The 18,992-nt window shown below is 44.0% G+C and overlaps 1 protein-coding gene across 1 annotated transcript in view; it reads right to left on the bottom strand.

Moving 5' to 3' along the window:
• The window catches only part of LOC102386454 (cytosolic phospholipase A2 epsilon), a 67,249-nt gene that overhangs the window by 47,348 nt on the left and 909 nt on the right, over positions 1-18,992 (bottom strand). The window contains exon 3 of the mRNA XM_014524902.2: positions 5,937-6,009. Within this exon, the coding sequence (XP_014380388.1) occupies positions 5,937-6,009 (73 nt within the window). The remainder of the gene's footprint in view (positions 1-5,936; positions 6,010-18,992) is intronic.

Raw genomic sequence — 18,992 nt, 5'->3', positions numbered from 1 at the left:
CTTTCCCTCCTTTTTTCAGCAGTTGTGTAGCAAACTCATTGACTCTCCGAGGCAGCCTGGTGAGAGTATACAATTCTGCTGTGGCAGTGAACTAAGAGATACCATAACACATCCCAGTGTTTTAGATTCTATGGATTCCAATTTGTAATCTCTGGGTTTATTTTGTGAATCATGTAGGTCAGGGGTGGGCAAAATACAACCCACAGGCTGGATCCAGCCCACCAAGGGATTTTATCCAGCCCATGGTGGGTCCCTTGGCCCTGCCCAACCCAGACACAGGGGGCAGTTTGGGCCATGGCACATGTAGCCAGTCCCACTGCCCTGAGGTGCATGGTGGGATGGGTGCAGTGCAGTGACCAGACTCAATTTCCTAGAAGCCCCAGCAGCGGTGGCCCCTTCTAGCTGCTGCTGCCATTGTCACTGCTGCCATGAGACCCAGACCCACTGCCCAGTCACCTTGCCTATCTGCCCTGCACCCAAAACCAGGTGCACTAGATGGAGTAGGTGGGTGGGGTCTCCATGGAGACTGGCCTGGGACCCCTGTGGGTAGGGCACACTTGGCTGGGTGGATTGGATGCAGCCATGGGTGGGTGGGGAGTGGTATCCAGTAGCGGGAATGGCTGGTGGGGCAGAGTCTGGGGTGGTGACAGCATGGGGCCATGTGGAGAGTAGATTGTGGCTCTGTCCTGTGCCCCAGCCCAGCACTATCACCGCCTCATGATCCCAGACCCAGCCCTGCCCACCTATCCTGGATGCCACTCTCCACCTGCCTATGGTACCATCCCATCTGCAGGCTGAATGTGCCCTGCCTGTGGAGGTCTTGGACTGGTCTCCATGGATCTAGGGTGTTGACCAGTGCTAATATTGCATGGCACCCCATGGTACTTTAAAAGGTTCTCGTGGCACCACAGGGTACTGTAGCAGAGCTGATTGATTGTGCTAGACCCATTACAAAACATAGTAAAAGATGGTCTCTGTCCCACACATCTTATAATATAAGATCTAATTGACATGACAAACACATTTTGTGAGAGAGAGAATATTATTTTCCACATTTACAGGGAGAACTGAGAAACAGAGCTCAAATGAGTTGCCCAACATCAAAAGAGAAGTTTGTGACAGAGCTAGAAATCTAGCTAGATCTCCAGAGTCCCAATCCAGTGTCTTAACCAAAAGCACAACATGACATCATTCCTCTCTTGTGTTTGCCCATTAGAAATATGTTATGCAATGATTTATTTGGAATGTCTTCAACACAGAGGATAAATGTTCTACAGTAAAGCTGTGCTTAATCATAGCATCTTTGTGCAGTCCCTTAGTGTTATTTGGTTACTCGTTGTTTTTATCTTGCTATTTGCTCTACCTAATAGAGCAAAGATCACAGACATAAAAATTCATGCTTAAAGGAAATACAGGACTTAGCATGTGCCTACTGCTCCACAGCTACAGAGTAGCAGGGAAAAGCTGCATTAATAAGATGACTATTAAAAAACATAATTCAATCTTTTGTGCAATAATGTACTGTTTTCCACATTGTAAAACTGTTGTACACTGAATATTTCTGTTAATCTGATCAGCAAGCTCATAGTGAATGAAGTTGCTGTTCTGAAAACTGCAAAGGGAGTAAAATAACTAGATCCAGCCAGAAATTTGCTATTGCAGAATGGTCTTCCAGTAGAAAATGCATTCAATCAAACTAAAATGTCCTCTGAAAAGGCATGGTTTCTTGGCAGGCTTTCAAGCAAACAATGTAGTTTCTAGGGCCGTGCGAGGCTTTGGACCATGCTTCGGATACAGAGAAGCTTCAGACGCTTCTGAAGCAGCATGTCCGGATCGAAGCACCGGCTTCTTTAGGCTTTCAGAAGCAGTTTGGAGCTTCCAAAGTGCTTTGGAGCCGCTTCGGAGATCCAGCCACAGGGTATAATGGGGAATCAATGAAATATCTATAACTTTGTTGTTTTTTGTCTGATTTGGATGAAATTTGCCACCAACCCTGCAGTTTTCAGTCCGTTGCGCCTTAATGCACACAGGGTCATTTATGTCACGAGTTTTGCCTGTCAGCAGCTTGAGGTGCAGTTCCTCCCAAATGCCTGCACCAATCTTCTTGAACCTTGGCAGGGTTTGTGGCCTCACCAGAGGCTACCAACCCTGTGGTTTTCACCCCACTGTGGTGTAACAAATAGACGTGATATGAGTTTTTCTTTCAAGAATTTGGGGTGCAGTTCCCTACAAACCCCTGCACCGATACTCTTGAAACTTGGCAGGCTTTATGCTCTCAGCAGAGGCTAGCACCTGCAAGTTTAATCCAAATCAGATAAAAAACAAAAAAGGTATAGATATTTCATTGATTCCCCATTATACCCTATGGCCTGATCTCTGAGGTGGCTCTGAAGCTTTGGAGCCACTTCAGCCAGATCAAAGTGGAAACCCGGTCCAGAGCTCCGGATCGGATCCCTGGCATCTAAAGCAGCTGGATCTGAAGCCGGATCAAATAGCTGCCGACTCGCACAGGCCTAGTAGTTTCCACGTTATCTCACCAGTCTCTCAAACAACCATGGGAGGATCTAGGATTTCATAAAGGAGTAGTACAGATGGTGTGGTGCCTCATCACATTTAACACAATACAGTTAAAAAAGAAGCTTTACTAAAAGCTAGGGGCCCATATTTTTCAGTTTAACTTTCTTGAGCATCTTAACAGTGCTTCCAGTGCTTCACTGAAAGTTATTTCCACATCTGAGTTACTGTGTGTAGGGTGAGTCACCCTAGTTAACTTTGCCACACCTGAGTAAATGTTTTTAGCTAGTGTTAAATACAGTCTGTAGGGCTGTGAAATAGGAGCTGCATTACCAGAGTCAGCTAAGAGACAGGAGAATTGCAGGAAAAAGGATAACTTGATTAGTGCAACATAAAAAACATTAAAAAGGAGAGTTGGTCGTTAGCACTTATGGAATGAAGAAATGGGGTAGATTATAATGAACCATGAAGAAAATTAATTCCCTCACTTCTGCCTAAATAGGAATGCTGTTGCCATTGCCAGGCAGTTGATTTTAAACTATGGTTAGACCAGGTATCAAAGGGAGGTGTAACTTCACCACTGCATCCCCCTGGATTAGCCTCTCCAAGTACCCTGGCACAGGAATGGGAGGTGGGGCATACTTAAAAAATCTTAAAAGCCTTAAAAAGACAACGGCCCCTGTTCTGTGGGAAGGAGGCTGGTAAACACCAGCTTGGGGAAGAGCTTCCAATTCTTTTAGAACTATCTATGCAGCCGGTAAAATTGAAGACAAGTTGGAGGGGGAGCCTAAGGTTTTATTTTTCCCAAAGGGATTTTCAAATGTCTGATTTGATGCATAAGGACTTTGTAAGTTTCCCATGCACTAAATTCTGGATTTTACCCTCCCCCCACCAAAGTTCACCATTACTAACTATGATGTATGCTTTCTGAGGAACTGGAGTGTGTATAACCTTCATATGCTTAAAAATTCTGGGTCCGAGTCTACTTTCACACCAGTTCAGATCAACAGTGAATGACAAAGGATGAGGCCTTCAGTATATAGAACTGTCTGGGACACAAGTCTCAAGAGAATTCATGTTCTGTTTGAGATAAATGACCAAACAGGCCCATCTATTGGTACAACTCCCTGCCCTCTGAATACCTCAAACATGTCAATTCCCCATCAAAAAGGCCTGTTCAGGAAAAGGGCAGTAGGTTTTATATCTCCCACCCACCAGTCATGCTTCAAAATGGAAGCTATTTTCCCACTTGTAGCATAAACCTGTAGAGTGGTTTTTTGAAGGTGCCAGGAACTCCCTTGAAATTCAGACGTGTGAGTGAGTTCAACTGAAACTTGCCCTTCATTTGGGTTCTGAGCTGGATTCATGACCATAAGAGGTCTATTTTCCAGTTCCATTTCATAGCCCAACAATCTGGTCTGAAACCTTACAAAAATAACAGATCTCACATGATTGTCACTATTTGTTTCTTCTGTCCAAGTAATAGTGCTTGTAAGTTCAAGTCATAGCCAGGGCTTGTCCTTGAACTTAGACTCAAAGCCCTATTGTACAACTAATTTGTACCTAATTACCACCTATTCAATGCATAGCTTATTATAGATGGCTGTTTCATTACTAAGATATTACAATGCCCTGTTTTAATATCGCTACACAGTCTGTCAACACACCAAACACAAATACAGCTATTTAACTTTAGTTCAACCTTGACAAATGTTTAGATGAGCTTCCTGGCCCCCACAAACTTCAGGTGTTTGGACTAAATCACTCTAATCTAAACCATTTTGACTTGTTTATGCAAAACTTCTCCCATTCTTCCATTCTGAAGGAACAACTGGGTTGCTATGTTACTTGTGAGTGAAAGCAACATTTAGCCTCCTTACAAAATATCTTTAAACTTTATTTACTAAAGACAGACAGACAGACAGACAGACAGATGGCTGAACTAAAGGAAAAAAGCGAAGTTAGAAGATGTGGCAAAAACTTACTACATGTTAGTAATAATATACCATAATTAGTGAGAAATAGCAACAGAAAGCTAATCTTTCATGGGGTGCCAAGCTACACATAAATGTTTAGTTTGACAATGGGTATGAATGAATTTTCTAAATAATCAAGGTAAATGCTAGAGCAGTGGTTTTCAATCTTCTTTCATTTGTAGGTCCCTAAAAAATTTCAGATGGAGGTGTGGACCCCTTTGGAAATTTTGTATGGAGGTGTGGGTGCCTTTGCATTGTAAGTGTGGGTATTCACATACTTTTGATTGATCATAGTGATCTTTTACAGACCCCTTAGACATAGTTTGTGGACCCCCCAGGCGTCCACAGTCCACAGGTTGAAAACCACTCTACTAGAAGCTATGCCTCACTATAGGCTATTATCTACATAAAAGGCTAAAAGCAGTAAGATCCTGTGATTCTGTATAGCCTCTCAGGACACTAAGTTCACTTGCATTGAGGTAAAAAGGCAAGTATAATTTATACACACTTTGACCTGCCAAAAAGGTGTAAAGGGGCAAGAATTTAGGCTCTTCAAAGTATTTCAGTTTACTTATTTTGAAGGGTAAGATAGTGACATCTGAGAGGATGACAGATATACTGTGGTAGAAGATCCTCTAGCAACAATTCCCAGTGTTTGGATTAGATTGCAAACTCTTTGGGTAAGGTTTTTTTCTTTGTTCTGTGTTTATACAATGCCTGGTACTGTGTGGTCCTGGCTCATGACTGCCACAACTAGGCACTATCACAATATAAATAACAATAACAATATTGACAATAATAGTAATTTGATTATCTGATTATAGTTTGACAATACTCTGAACATGTATTGAAGTCCAGATATTCTTCACTATGCCATACCAAAAAGGACAAAGGAATGTCTGAACCTATTGCCCATTGCCCTTGTGAGCTTAAAGCATACCAATTTATGCACGCAATATTAAACAAAGGAGTGCTGTGGTTAATACAATGCCTGGATGCTTTTTACCACCCCACTTGAATTTACTGTCTGTTAGCTGGGAGTAGCTTTTGATGTGCGTTCACAGTGAAGCTTAAACTTACACTTTTGGAGCTATAGTGAGATGCCTTGAATATTCTGCTGCTGTGCTCTTTCCATGTGCCATGTATCTTTCTTATATTTCTACCATATTTGGACAACTGTATAATTATTTGTACATATGGGACTTGGACCATAAATATATCTTCTGAAAATAAACCAGATGCATTGGATAGCCTCATAAACAGAATAACTCATTTTACAGCACACACACAGTCAAGTTCATTGCTAAAATCAAGTCAGTGGAATGACAGTTATGAAGTTAAATTCATTCCTGAAATTTTTTACCTCTAACGCAAATTGTCCTTATTGTTCAGTCATGCTCACTAATTTTAAAGCTATGAGGAGCCACTAACACTGCAAGTACTCACAGATATCTTTCTGAGGAACGTTCCTCATTCTCATGATCCTTACAGAAAGCAAGTAGCAAGGGGATGCTTCCTTCTGTCAAAAAACGACAAACAAAACCACGTGAATATTAACAACATTGAATAAAGTCATTTAATTTATAACAAAACATGAAAAGGTTCATAACTCCTGCTCAGGGAGACTTTTTAAAATAACCATACAACAAAAATATGACTATCAGCGAAGGCTCCAGAACTCTATTTCATAGGTGGCTCTTTCCTCATTCCTTCATTAAAGAAAAAATCACTCCTGTCTCCCAGTGAACTTTTCAATCGCCTAGGGAAGAAAATACAGAGCAAAAGAGAATAAGTGAAAAAAAAATGAAAAACTGGTGAACCACTTAAGTCAGCCTACACCATTTTCACACAGTGATCTCAGACAAATTTTGGATTGAAGTGATTCCTTACAGCTAAAATGACATAATATGATACAGTTATTCACTAAAACGTTATGTTTTGGCTTTGTACAATTGCTAAACAAAACTGTGGTTGGTGTTCTGCAACCAGATTCAAGGTCTATTTAGAACTCTCTTTTTTCATGCAGTTTTTTGATGAACAGAGGAAAAAATTGAAAAAGAGATTTCTCCTGTCTTTTTTTTAAAAGGTAGAATTTATGACTGAGGTGGATTTGGGGACAAGTCAGCAGTGTCAGAGGCAGGGTGGCAAGTGGTGGCTGCCCACAGGTGCTGCTGACAGTGTCAGTGGTGCCTTTTTGTAGGGGGTACACTGCAACACTCAGGGGATGCATGTGCACCCGCGTACACCCCCCCCCCATGCACGTCACCCCTGCTAGAAGGAAAACTCTAATTTCAAACAAAGAATGTCAGATCTGACCAGCCAGTTTGCAAAATCTGTGCCAATCACACACAGTAAGAGATAGAGTCTTGAGAGAGAATATCAATGCAAAACTAGGGCATTACTCAGAAGTGATATGTAGCTGCTAGGAGAACTGTCCCAGCCTGATCTCCATGTGGCTGGGAGGCAGCTGCCTAGGAGCAGGGACAGCTCTCCCTGCCCCATGGAGATCAGGTCCCAATCTGCATGTGACTGGGAGGCAGATGTCCCAGCAGCCAGGACAGCTGTTCCTGCTCTATGGAGATCAGGATGGGTGTGTCCTCTACTCCCTCCCCCATGGGTCAGCATGATCTCCCCCTGGCTGGGATGGAACTGTCTACCAGCTGGGACAGATCCACCCACCCTCTGGAGCTCAGAGCTAAGCTCTCATGCTCCCTGTTAGCTGGGTCTGGCACTGGGGGGAGCCTGGGGCTCTTCCTGGCTGTTGAAGTGGGGCAGAGCAGGGCAGGAGCAGCCCTTGACTGGGCTGCTCCTGTTGAGCTCAATTTGCTCCTGATGGAGGTGCCCTGGGGCCAATCTTGCTGGCCAGGCGGAGTGGTCCCCCGTAGCCAATTGTGAGGTGGCTGGTTGTTACCGGCACGCCTGCCTGCCCCACCCTGCCCATAGTCTAAGTGTATCCCCTATGCATCGCCACTGTGCACTGTGGAATACATTAATTGTACATGTAAATGTGCTCAGTGTGAGTGACTTTTTAACCACTTTGTTTCTGGATCCAGCTTAGATGTAAGAAATTATGAACATCCATAATCTGCAATGTCTGCAACTTTAGAATCATGTACTGGTATCACTAGCAGTACTGCAACTAAATATATGTCAGACAAGGCACATCTACATGAGACACTTATGCCATGGTTGGCTAATAACACCGCACAGTAGCAAACTGGTCAAAAACCATGCTAAAAAGCTACTGTGGAGTGTTATTAGCGCAGTAAGCAGTGTTACTGCGCAGTAAGCATCACAAAAATACCCGTTCACCAGTGCTACTGAAGTAGCTAGCAGTTAGTACTTCATTAAGCAAGTACTAAACTACTTACACAGTAACTACTGCTCTTTAATGAACATGTAGATGTGCCCAGAGTGAATACCTTGTATCCAAAAAGAGACGTTTTTTATTATCCAGTAAAATTATAAATGAGTTCATAAACAGGAACAGAAAAATCCAGCAAGCCAACGTAGATTAAAGAATTGCTCAGTTCATTTATACAACACATTTTTCTCTTGTCTTGTTCAGAACAAATATTTCACTGATATAGTTCAAGCATTATGACTAGGAGAACAGATATTGCTGGAAGGCTTCTGGATACAGTGTATGAGAAGGAAATTGAACAGCATGCAAAAAACATTACTTGTTTAATACACTTGAAGCATTGGTCTGGTGTTTAATTAAATTCAAGGTGACATCTTAATGCAGCTTAATACAAATATAAGCAAAAAATTAATCAACTAGTAAATAAGAAATAATGTATTTACTTGAATACAAGATGAGGTTTCTTCCCCCAATCAACATGGTGAAAAAAAGCCCTTCATCTTATATCTGCATACAGGGAAATCTCACCAAATACATTGTCTATCAATAAGCTGCTGCCAAAAGCAGCATGTACTCAGTAATGGAAACTAACTAAGAAGTTGATTAAATGCAGCCAACATCGAGTATGACTATAAAACACAAAACCCATATTGGGCACCCACCACAAAAACAGGCTAGTGCAGCCCATCTGAATAAGACAGAATAGTACCCATTGTGCAAAGCCCCCTTCAGCACTGGCTCTTCATCAAGTCAAGGTGTGCCGTGATATTGATTCAATTTCAACTTTGTTTTCACTCCTATAGCTGAGCTGTGCCTTTCTTTCCCATTTCTTCTCTCTTTACCAGCCTTAAATGTCTGGCAAACATCACCAAATAGGGCTCCAAACAGTTCATCCAGAATCCCTCTGCCACCCCCTCTCTCAGCCTGTCACAAATGATTAGTGTGGCCTCACACTCCATGAAGCAGAGCCAGACCAGGTTGTCCTGCACCTTATCTGCATATCAATTTTGGAGGATCTCAGGGTTCATGACAAGAACACCCAGTTCCAGTCATGAGTGGAGGGCTAATTAACATATGGATCCTTTGTGGGGGGGAATCTGGAGTACACATACATACTGAGCAGTGCTAAACTATGGGATCACCATGGCTTGAAATGCTGCTGACTGCTGGGGCCCAGCCCAGTGAACAATATAGTAAACCATACACCTTTGGACTTTAGGCTAAAGATCATGCATAGTTTGTACTTGTAGGGGCTGTGTTGATTTCAAGAAGAGATGGCAATGTGGTCCCTCCTTTTGGTCTGACAGTGATGACCAGGCAGCAGGGGTCACAGTGCTTTTGGAGGCAGACAGAGTGTGGCCCCTGCAGCACAGAGAAATCATTGCAGGTAGGTTGCTACAAGTCATCCTGGAAATAGAAGAAGGGACTTTTGAGCTTCTGAATGCACATGCACCAGCAAATAGGACATCAAAACATGCTTTCCTCAATAACATGGTGGTAGTGGTGCCCAGTGGCTGGCCAGCGATGATCATGAGCGACATGAACTGCTTCCTTGAGGTGGGTGACAAAATAAGCAGAGGCCAAATGAAAGGACTGGACCCATCCTCCAAGCTGCTGCAGCAGCTCATCTGTGAACACAGCCTGGTGGATGCAGGCAAAGAGGCCACAGGTCCAGGCGGCAATTTCACCCAAGTAGACCCTCTAGGGCAGTCCAAATCACACATAGATTTCATCTCCCTCCCAAAAGGGTGGAAGGTAGCCAAGGCCAAATCCACACCGGTCTGCTTCTTGGACCACTGCCTCCTAACAGTTAAAGTAGAAATGGGGGAGCAGCCGAAGAGAGGCAAGGGCATGTGGAAAGTGAATGTGACTTTGCTGGAAGATGAGAAGATACAGCGGGAGTTCAGGCAGCACCATGCAGGATGGAAAACCCTCAGATTCAGATACCGGAACCACACAGAATGGTGGGCTAGCATCAAAGAGAGAATGAGGGACTTCTGGAAAGCTGGAAGGAGACAAACCTGGTTCTAGAGAAGGCAGCAAGAATACCTCAATCACAAACTACAGAGCCTGCACAAACAGACAGCTTGGGGTTGGGACGTGAGGGAGGCTATGAGGGAGGTGAAATCCAAGATGGGGGCCTGGTACAGGGAACAGGGTAGGAAGATCTTCTTGGCCCGGGCCTCCCGGGTGGAGGATGGGGAGGAATGGTCTATTTATTTTAGCAAGATAAAGGAAACCATAAAAAAAAACAATGACCAGCCTGGTAGATGGAGACTGAGTGGAGCATTGGTCAAATGAGGGGATGCTGGAGATGGCAGCAGCATTCTACTGAGAGCTCTATACAGCACGACTGGAGGACCCTGGGGCAATGCAGGACTTCCTGCGGAGGGTCATGAGGGTCCTTGGGGAGGACGAGGGACAGAGGCTAGTAGAGGAGTGGATGCTGGAGGAGATCAACATGACGCTCTGTAGCTTCCAAAATGATAAGACTGTTGATGGTGAAAACAGTAACAGCTTGGCTAGGCCTAGACATAAAATCTTTATGACCAAATTAAAATAACAGTGCATCTTGCACAAAAATGAAAGTGGCAGCTGGAACCATACAAAATAGAGCAACCCCAATTGGATTTATTCTCTGTGCTAGATTATGTCAAATCAAGAAAATGGTCAACAGAGAACTGACATGCTCATCACATGTGTGTCTCAGAAGCCAGTAAAGGCAAGGAAGCTATATAGGCAGACAAGGTTCCTTGGGTGAATTTGATATCTTTTATTAGACCAACCCAAATGGTTGGAGAATAGTTATTAAGCAAGCTTTCGGGTTCAAAAACCCTTTGTCAGGCTCAGGAAGCTGCAGCAGTTGGTGTGTGCTCTTCCTGCACCTTCCTGAGCCTGACGAAGGGTTTTTGAACCCGAAAGCTTGCTTAATAACTATTCTCCAACCATTTGGGTTGGTCTAATAAAAGATATCAAATTCACCCAAGGAACCTTGTCTGCCTATATCCTTAGACCAACACGGCTACAACCTAAACCCCTGCAACAAGGAAGCTATATATGCATTTCAATTGACCTAGCAGCTAAAGAAAACAAAAGGCTAAATATGCATCTCAAGAGAAATTTGTAAAAGATACAGAACAGATGCCCTGTACCTGACAAACACTTCTCCCAACAAACATCCGAATGTATAGGGTGTTAAAATGTCTGAACCATTCAGTGTATGTCTGGAGTTTGAAAAACAAATCATCACCTGTACAAGCTACTGCAAATGTGCCCCATTGATATACAAACACCCCAAAACAGGTTTGGTGACACCTCAAAGTATCCTGTCTGACTACTCAAGGCCACCACCTGTAAATTAACCTACAATTGCAGGGTCTGCAGAGATGCACAAATTTTTACACCTAGAAAGTAGTTGCAAAATTTCACTAGCTGTTTCATTTTGACACTATTTCAACTTGTTTCAAGCTTGAAGCAGTGAAATCGAAATGAAATGAAGGGCTTCGGAACAGCCTCGAAATGAAATGAGGGCAGTCAAAATAGTCTAAATGTTTTGAAACGTTTTGAGTTTCAAAGCTGAAGCTGGGCTCGCCTACAGGGAAACACAAAGTAAGGAGAGGGAGGGGGAAGAGGGCAGAAGGACACAGTGAGGGCACGCCTTAGCACACATGCTGGAGAAGAAGCTTCTGCAGGAGAGGAAAGAAAGGCTTTGTCACGGTTTGCCTGCCTAAGATGCTGCTAGCGCTACTGTGCTGCTCCTCACTAAGTTATTATTTTATCTGTTGTTATTTAAAGTGGTGGACCGGACTGAGGCTGTAGGGGAGGAGAAGACCTCATTGGGGCACACTACTATGGCCCCAGTGCCATTGAGCATGCACCTTAAAACACACACACGGGTGTGCATGCATGCACACACACACACACACACACACACACGTCATGAGTTTTGCTCATCAGCAGCTTGAGGTGCAGTTTCTCAAAAACCCCTACATCTATCTATCTCCTTGAAAGCTGGCAAGCTTCATGGTCTCTTCAGGGGCTACCACACCTGCAGTTTTCACCCTGCTGTGCCTTAACACACACACTTGACATGAGTTTTGCTTGTCAGCAGCTTGAGGTGCAGTTTCCCAGAAAACCCTGCACCTCTCTCCTTGAAACTTGGCAGGAATCATGTCTCAGAAGGGGCTACCAGCTCTGCAAGTTTAAACTGAATCGGGCAAAAAATAACAAAGTTATAGGCAGTTCCGTGCTTCCCCACTGTAGCCTATGGGTAAAACGTCAAAACAGTTTCAATGAAACAAAATGGAACAATGGTTTAAAAATGAAATGAAACTAAAAATGAAACACTGTCCCATCGAAACAGTGAAACAGAAGTCGAAATGAAATGGTGCTGTTTCGCACAATCCTACTAGATAATGCAAGAACAGGAGCCAAGCAATTAACAGTTATGATATGATGATCAAAACATTTCCTCCTTGTTTGTTTGGACTCTGATTGGCCAGTTATCAAGGGAAAATGCTTTGAAGTTATACAATTAAACACTATACAAATTAACAGAATTTGCCAGCAAAGTGTGCACTCCAGGAGAAGCAGAGAAAGATCACTGCTACATCGTACCCAGCTTAACCAGCAACGGATCCTGCTTTGTGAAAGCTGCAAGATTGGACCAGCTTCCTCCACTGGCATTGGTGAGAGAACACTATTGCTGATAAATGTGTACTAGGACTTTGTGGAATAGCTCATTTTTATTTTGGGAAGGAGTCTTTTCCTGTTATTTGGTTTTATAACTTGCTTGTGGCATTGTTATTAAAACCTTTCTGCTATTGATCAACTGGGTGTTGTGTCAATTCTTGGGGCACTAGCTTTAAAAACCCAGATAGCTTGCCCAAAGAATTCTATGTTGCTTTCTGATACCAAGTAGACCTGAACCTGCTGGAGGTCTATAAGGAGCACTTGTGGGAGGGCCATCTGAGAGCAGGGACAGAGGAAGGCTGTATAACCTTTCTGTACAAGAAGGGGGAGAGGCAGGACTTGAGAAACTGGTGCCCAATTACACTCCTGAACTTTGATTACAAACTAATGTCCAAAGTCTTGGCCGAACATTTTAAATCTGTTATAGCTGCAGTGATCCATGAGGACCAGGCATGTGCAGTGCCAGGGTGACAGATCCATGATGCCCTGATGCAGCTGTGTGATGCGCTTCAGTACCAGTGGGAGAGGGGACAGAACTTTGCCATGCTGAACCTTGACTTGGAGAAGGCCTACCACCGGGTATCCCATCACTTCCTACTTGAGACTCTGGAAAAGATGGGAGTCCCCACAACCTTTGTCACCTGGATAAAGGCACAGTACACCAACATAAGCAGTAGCGTCCTGGTGAACAGGTTCCTGACAGTCCTGACTGCAGTAGAATCGAGCATCAGGCAGGGCTGCCCACTCTCCCCGGTCCTGTTTATTTGTGTAATGGAACCACTAGCACAATGACTCAGACAGGACCCCTGGATCAGGGGAATGGAAATCCCTGGGAGGAACAGGGAGGAGACAAAAGTCCTGGCATACATGGATGACCTGAACATCATATGCAGGGACAAAGGGTCAGTGGAAAGAGCACTACAACACTACCCTAGTGACCCTGGTATACCACCGCAAGATACAGGAGGTGGTAAGGTCAAGAGACACCATATCACCCATAGGCTTACTACCTGGTGACAACTGCCAGGCTGTGTGGGCACAAGGGCTCTTCCACAAGGATCTGCAAAAGGAGCACAGAGACCTGAAATGGCAGGCAGCCCACCAGGCATTCTTTGTGTGGACATGGAGAAACAATGAAGGGCAGAGAGGTCCATCAAACTGCCTGAGACGGACCTGCCACTGGCAGGCAGAAATGATTGACCACCTCTTTTGGGACTGCCAGAGAGGTGCGGAAGAAAGTCTGTGCACTGCTCCTGGTGACAGGTTTTAGAAATCTGACCAGGGAAGCAGTTCCTATGGGCACCTGACCAGACAGCAAGAGACCCCAACAGCTTGCTTTGACCAGTTCATATCCTGCTTCAGATATGCACTGTGGAAAGCTAGGAACCCATTCATAAACAGACTCTCAGACCCCACAGTCAAGGACTGTATTAAAATGGGACTAAGTGAAATGTACTAGTACTACAGGAAGACAGAAGGGGACAACGGGAAAGAAATGGCAGACCTCATCTGATGGAGAGGGGTCTGGCATAGACTTTTTCAGGAGTAGACTTTCTGAGGAGGGCAGTGGGTGTGGGTACGGGTATAGAGATGGGTGAGCAGGCATGTGGTGTGAACTGTGTAATTCTGCATATAGTCCAGTACTGGTACCAAAAAATTAGGTGTTAGAGTCACTCCAGCAAAGACCACAAACAAAATAGCATCTCCTGAAACCAGACACCTTAAACCTTAACACAGTTAATATAATTAGGTTCTTTGTGCTCCCATGTATCTTTCCCACTGGAGGTAAATATTTTCTTTAAATCAAGCCTTAGACAAACAACCCAAAGCAAAAAAAAGAAAAAAAAAAGGAAGGGATATTTTTTTTTTTTTGCAATAACTATGATTTAGCTTCAAGCCAGAAAGAAACTGCCACCTACAACACCCTTTCAGTAATTGTGTTTCTGGCACTTCCTGATGTTATTAGCATATATACAAACATGTAAAAATATCTACATAAGACTCCTGGGCTAAGTACAGATAATCAAAAGTCTGAGGCAGAATCAATTCAATCTAGGCAGCTTCCTCCAAGCTGTGTAGATTGAACGAGTAAATTCAATCCAGTTTTCAATTGGGAAAGGCAGGGGAGGCCTGCAATGACCCAGGCCAGTAGGCAGGGGGTGCTACAGCATGCCTCCCAGCCTGTTGGCCTGTGCCAGCCCAGCCAAATGTCTGCAGTTGGCTCTGCAGTACATGCTCCCAAAACCCTGCTGTCCCCTCACAGAGGGTTAAGGAGCCCCCTGTGCTGGCCCAACTTGTGGGAGTCTCCCCCTCAGGTGGTTTCCCCAGCTTGGGAAGCCCCCCATTCTGAACCCCAGAGCTGCTTACCTTAGCTGCTGTGAATCTCAGGGATAGTCTGGGGCAGCCTTAGGGAATGGAGGGAAATTCTTCCTTTCCCTGAAACTAGTTTTGCCTCAGACTCACAGCAGCTGAGGCAAACCTGGCTGCAGAGGAGAAGAATTTCCCTCTGCTCCCTGAGGCTGCCTAAAACTCGCAGGGGCTAAGGTAAGCAGCTCTGGGTTTTGGGAGGGGAAGAATTCCCCTCAGCTCCCTGGGGCTGCCCTGGGCTGGGGCACCCTGGGCTGGGGTGGGGGAAAGCCCTCAAGGTGGGGGCTCCCCGGTATCCCCATGCTGGGTTGCATGGGCAGGCACCTGGCTGGGAGTACTCCTTCTCACTCTCTCCCTCTTGTGGCAGTGATGGAAGCATTCAGCAGTTGGGAAGGGGAAGGGCTACTGAGGGTTAAACCCCCCCACCACCACAGGGGCTCTCCCTCCCCCACCATGTTGTGTAGACCCTGGCTAGAGGGATCTGGGGGTCTGCTCCCCCGTCCCTATGAGCTGGGGGATGCAAGTAGGAAGTAGGCTAAGGAACAGTGGGGTGAGGCAGTCCCTGCTCCACTGGAGTAGACAGCATAGCCCAGGGCTGCAAAGCATCTTGGGATGCTGGAGGACTGTGAGTTAACTTGAATGAGGAGGGGATCTGGAACAGAAGTTCTATGAACAGGTTTGACCTAAATCAGTTAAGTCTGATACTACATCCAGCCAGGTTTATCTTAAATTGGTTTTGGTCATTTTGAAAGAGGTTTATGTCCACTTAACTTTTGTTCTGTTACAGTTTATGATCACTTAAACCAATTTATGTATAACTTCTATCTCTAGCCCTAGGCTAAGTATAGACAGTCAAAAAGCCCGAGGCTGAATCAATTCAATCTTCACAGTTTAGTCTAAGCTGTGTAGATTGAACCAATAAGCAAATGAACAGATTTGATTCTAGAAATGCAGCCATATATATTGCAGTAGCCCAGTCCAGAAGCTGGGGGGTGCTAGAGTACACCTCGCTGTTTGGCTGAAGCAGACAGTTTGGGCCAAGGCTAGCCTACCCACTTTGCAGGGGAGGTACAAAGTAGGCCTGTGCAAATAGGCAGCTATTCAATCCGGCTTTGGATCCAGCCGCTTTGGATACCAGTGATCTGATCCGGAGCTCTGGACCGGGTTTCTGCTTCAATCTGGCTGAAGCGGCTCTGAAGCTTTGGAGCTGCCTCGGAGATCTGGCCCTAGGGTATAATAGGAAATCAATGAAACATCTATAACTTTGTTGTTTTTTGTCTGATTTGGATTAAACTTGCAGGGATGGTAGCCTCTGCTGAGAGCATGAAGCCTGCCAAGTTTCGAGATTAGTGCAGGGGTTTGGGGGGAGCTGCACCTCAATCTGCAAACAAGCAAAACTCATGACATGGGTGACACTGTCTGTGCTAAGGCGCAGCAGGGTGAAAGCTACAGGGATGGTAGCCCCTGCTGCGGCCATAAAGCCTGCTAGCTGTCGAGGAGATAGGTGCAGGAGGGCTCTGGGGCCCTGCACCTCTAGCTGCTAACAGGTAAAACTTGTGATGTGGGTGCTTGTGCAACTGACTGTGTCTGTCTCTGTCTTGGGGTGGAGGGAACGCTACTGCAGGCCTGGCTGCTAAGCTGTGTTACTAGTTACCAATCAATCATGATTCACTCAGGGACCAGCTCAATACACAGTTGCTAGCTAATGTAACCAGTTAATTAGCAACAATTAACACCTAAAAACCATAGACTAAGGAAGGAAATAATCAATACAGACAATCAACTACCCCAAGACAGAGACAGTCAGTTGCACAAGCACCCATGTCATGAGTTTTGCTTGTCTGCAGCTTAAGGTACAGTTTCCACCAAACCCCTGTACCTATCTCCTTGAAACTTAGCAGGCTTTGTGGCCTCACCAGGGGCTACTATCCCTGCAGTTTTCACCCCCCTGTGGTGTAAGACATAGACGTGACATGAGTTTCTCTTTCAAGAATTTGGGGTGCAGTTCCCCACAAACCCCTTTACCAATCTTCTTGAAACTCAGTAGATTTTATGCTCTCCACAGAGGCTACCAACTCTGCAAGTTTTATCCAAATCAGACAACAAACAACAAAGTTATAGATATTTCATTGATTCCCCATTATGCTCTATGGCCATATCGCTGAATCGGCTCTGAATCTTTTCTGAAGAGATTCGGAAGCTCTGAATCGATTCAGAAAGCCAAAAACTTCCAGAGATTCAATTCAGATTCATAGATTCAGCCTCCGAATCATCCAAATCATCTCCGAATCCGAATCATGATCCAAAGCTTTGCACAGCCCTTGTGCAAAGCATCTTAGGATGCTTGGGGACTGTGAGGCAACTTGAATCGGGATGGAATCTGGACAGAAGTTAAATGAACTGAATTAATTTAAAGCAGTTAACTCTGATATTACATCCATCCATCCAGGTTTATCTTAAACTGGTTTCAGCCTTTTTGAAAGTGGTTTATGTGCACTAAACTTCTGTTGTGTTATAGATTTGAATCATTTTCTGATCATGTGTACTGGTTTAAGTATAATTTTCGTCCCTAGTCCTAAAGGAAGGCAGAAAGGATGTCACTGGTTGCCTGTGTCCATTTAATAGTACAAATGGATTGTCATATTACTTTATAATACTTTCTGTGCCAGGAAGAAAATTAATCTTTGTCTTTAAGACAGGTGAGACAACTGCTCTAAGTGGTAACAAATATTATATATTTAATGCAGCATCCTCTATGCAGATTTTTCCTAAAAACTAATCCAGGCAATAAAGGGCAACCCTACAAAGCAAAAAAAATGAGAAAAGGCTTGGGAAGTAGATTAACCATTTGCTCTTCTATACTGTGTGCGCACTTAGGTGAGTTTTGCTTTTTTTCCCTTTTTTTCATCTTAATATGGGCCTTGCCTCAGGGCTTGTGAGTTGACATTAATACACTGAAGTTTCACAAAACTACTCAGATAAGGATTATCCCGATTTTTCAGATGGGCGGTTAAGGCACAAATGGCTTACTCAAGTTCACACAGGAAAGCTGAGGCAAAGAAAGCATTAGGAGCCAGATCTCCTGGCTCACATACCTGTGTCTTAATCAAATTGATAATCTTCCTGCAGTGTTTGCTATGGAAAGGTAAACTTGTTTAGCTTGATTTTGTACCCATGTGAACATTGAGACACCACTATTTCAATTAAAACATTAAATGTTGCTAACTTACACAATTTCATGTGGAGGCTCCTAGTCTTTCATGTTTTAGTCCCATATGATGGAAGGGTTATAGGATTATGCAAAAATCTCAGCTTTTATTGAAAAAAAAAGTGAACTACTAGTTCTAACTAGTTCGAGAAAAGTGTGAACATGAACATGAATGCAAATGGTTCAAAGCCAAAAGGAAATTCCCAAACATATTACTTTTAATGATGCTGTCACTGTTAAATGTTTGCAGTTTAGTAATTCTGGGCATTACCAAGGTTGTTGCACTAAGAAGTTAGAACAGAAGGATATAGTTAAAAGCAGTGAGAAGTCTTCTTTGCTTTATGGCTTAAGTACACACAGTTTAAATGCATCTATTACAAATTTTAAGCTATGCAGTAGAAGCATAATTGCAGTGTATAACCATGTCCAGATAGAACTACATGTTTATATCATTTTGGACAACCTATGACATTTTACACCAGTGAATTTGTCAGGAACGTGGACAAGAGACCAGATTTTGAACTTTCCGAGAAATCATACTCCCCAGAGTAATATCCTACTCCAGATGCCATTAACCAACCTGAGCTAGCATTTCATTTAAAGCCACCCAATTTTGTTCTGAGGCACTTGTACATAAAGCACTGCAAGCAGCAAGCTGTCTGATAATAGCAGAAATATTACCATTGATATGGTTGATATACAAACATTATCTATCTATCTATCTATCTATCTATCTATCTATCTATGTAGGAGTGGATCTAGGGGGCGTACAGTGGTGCAGACACACCCCCTTTCAGTCAGATCACACCAGAGGCAAACAAGCCAGGTACTTTCTTATGTCCCTGATCAAATAAGAATGTACTGCTCTCTT

The sequence above is a fragment of the Alligator sinensis genome, unplaced genomic scaffold (assembly GCF_000455745.1).
Source record: "Alligator sinensis unplaced genomic scaffold, ASM45574v1 scaffold314_1, whole genome shotgun sequence".
Lineage (NCBI taxonomy): Eukaryota > Metazoa > Chordata > Crocodylia > Alligatoridae > Alligator > Alligator sinensis.
Note: the sequence above shows the minus strand (reverse complement) of the source record. Positions and strands in the feature narration are given on the sequence as shown.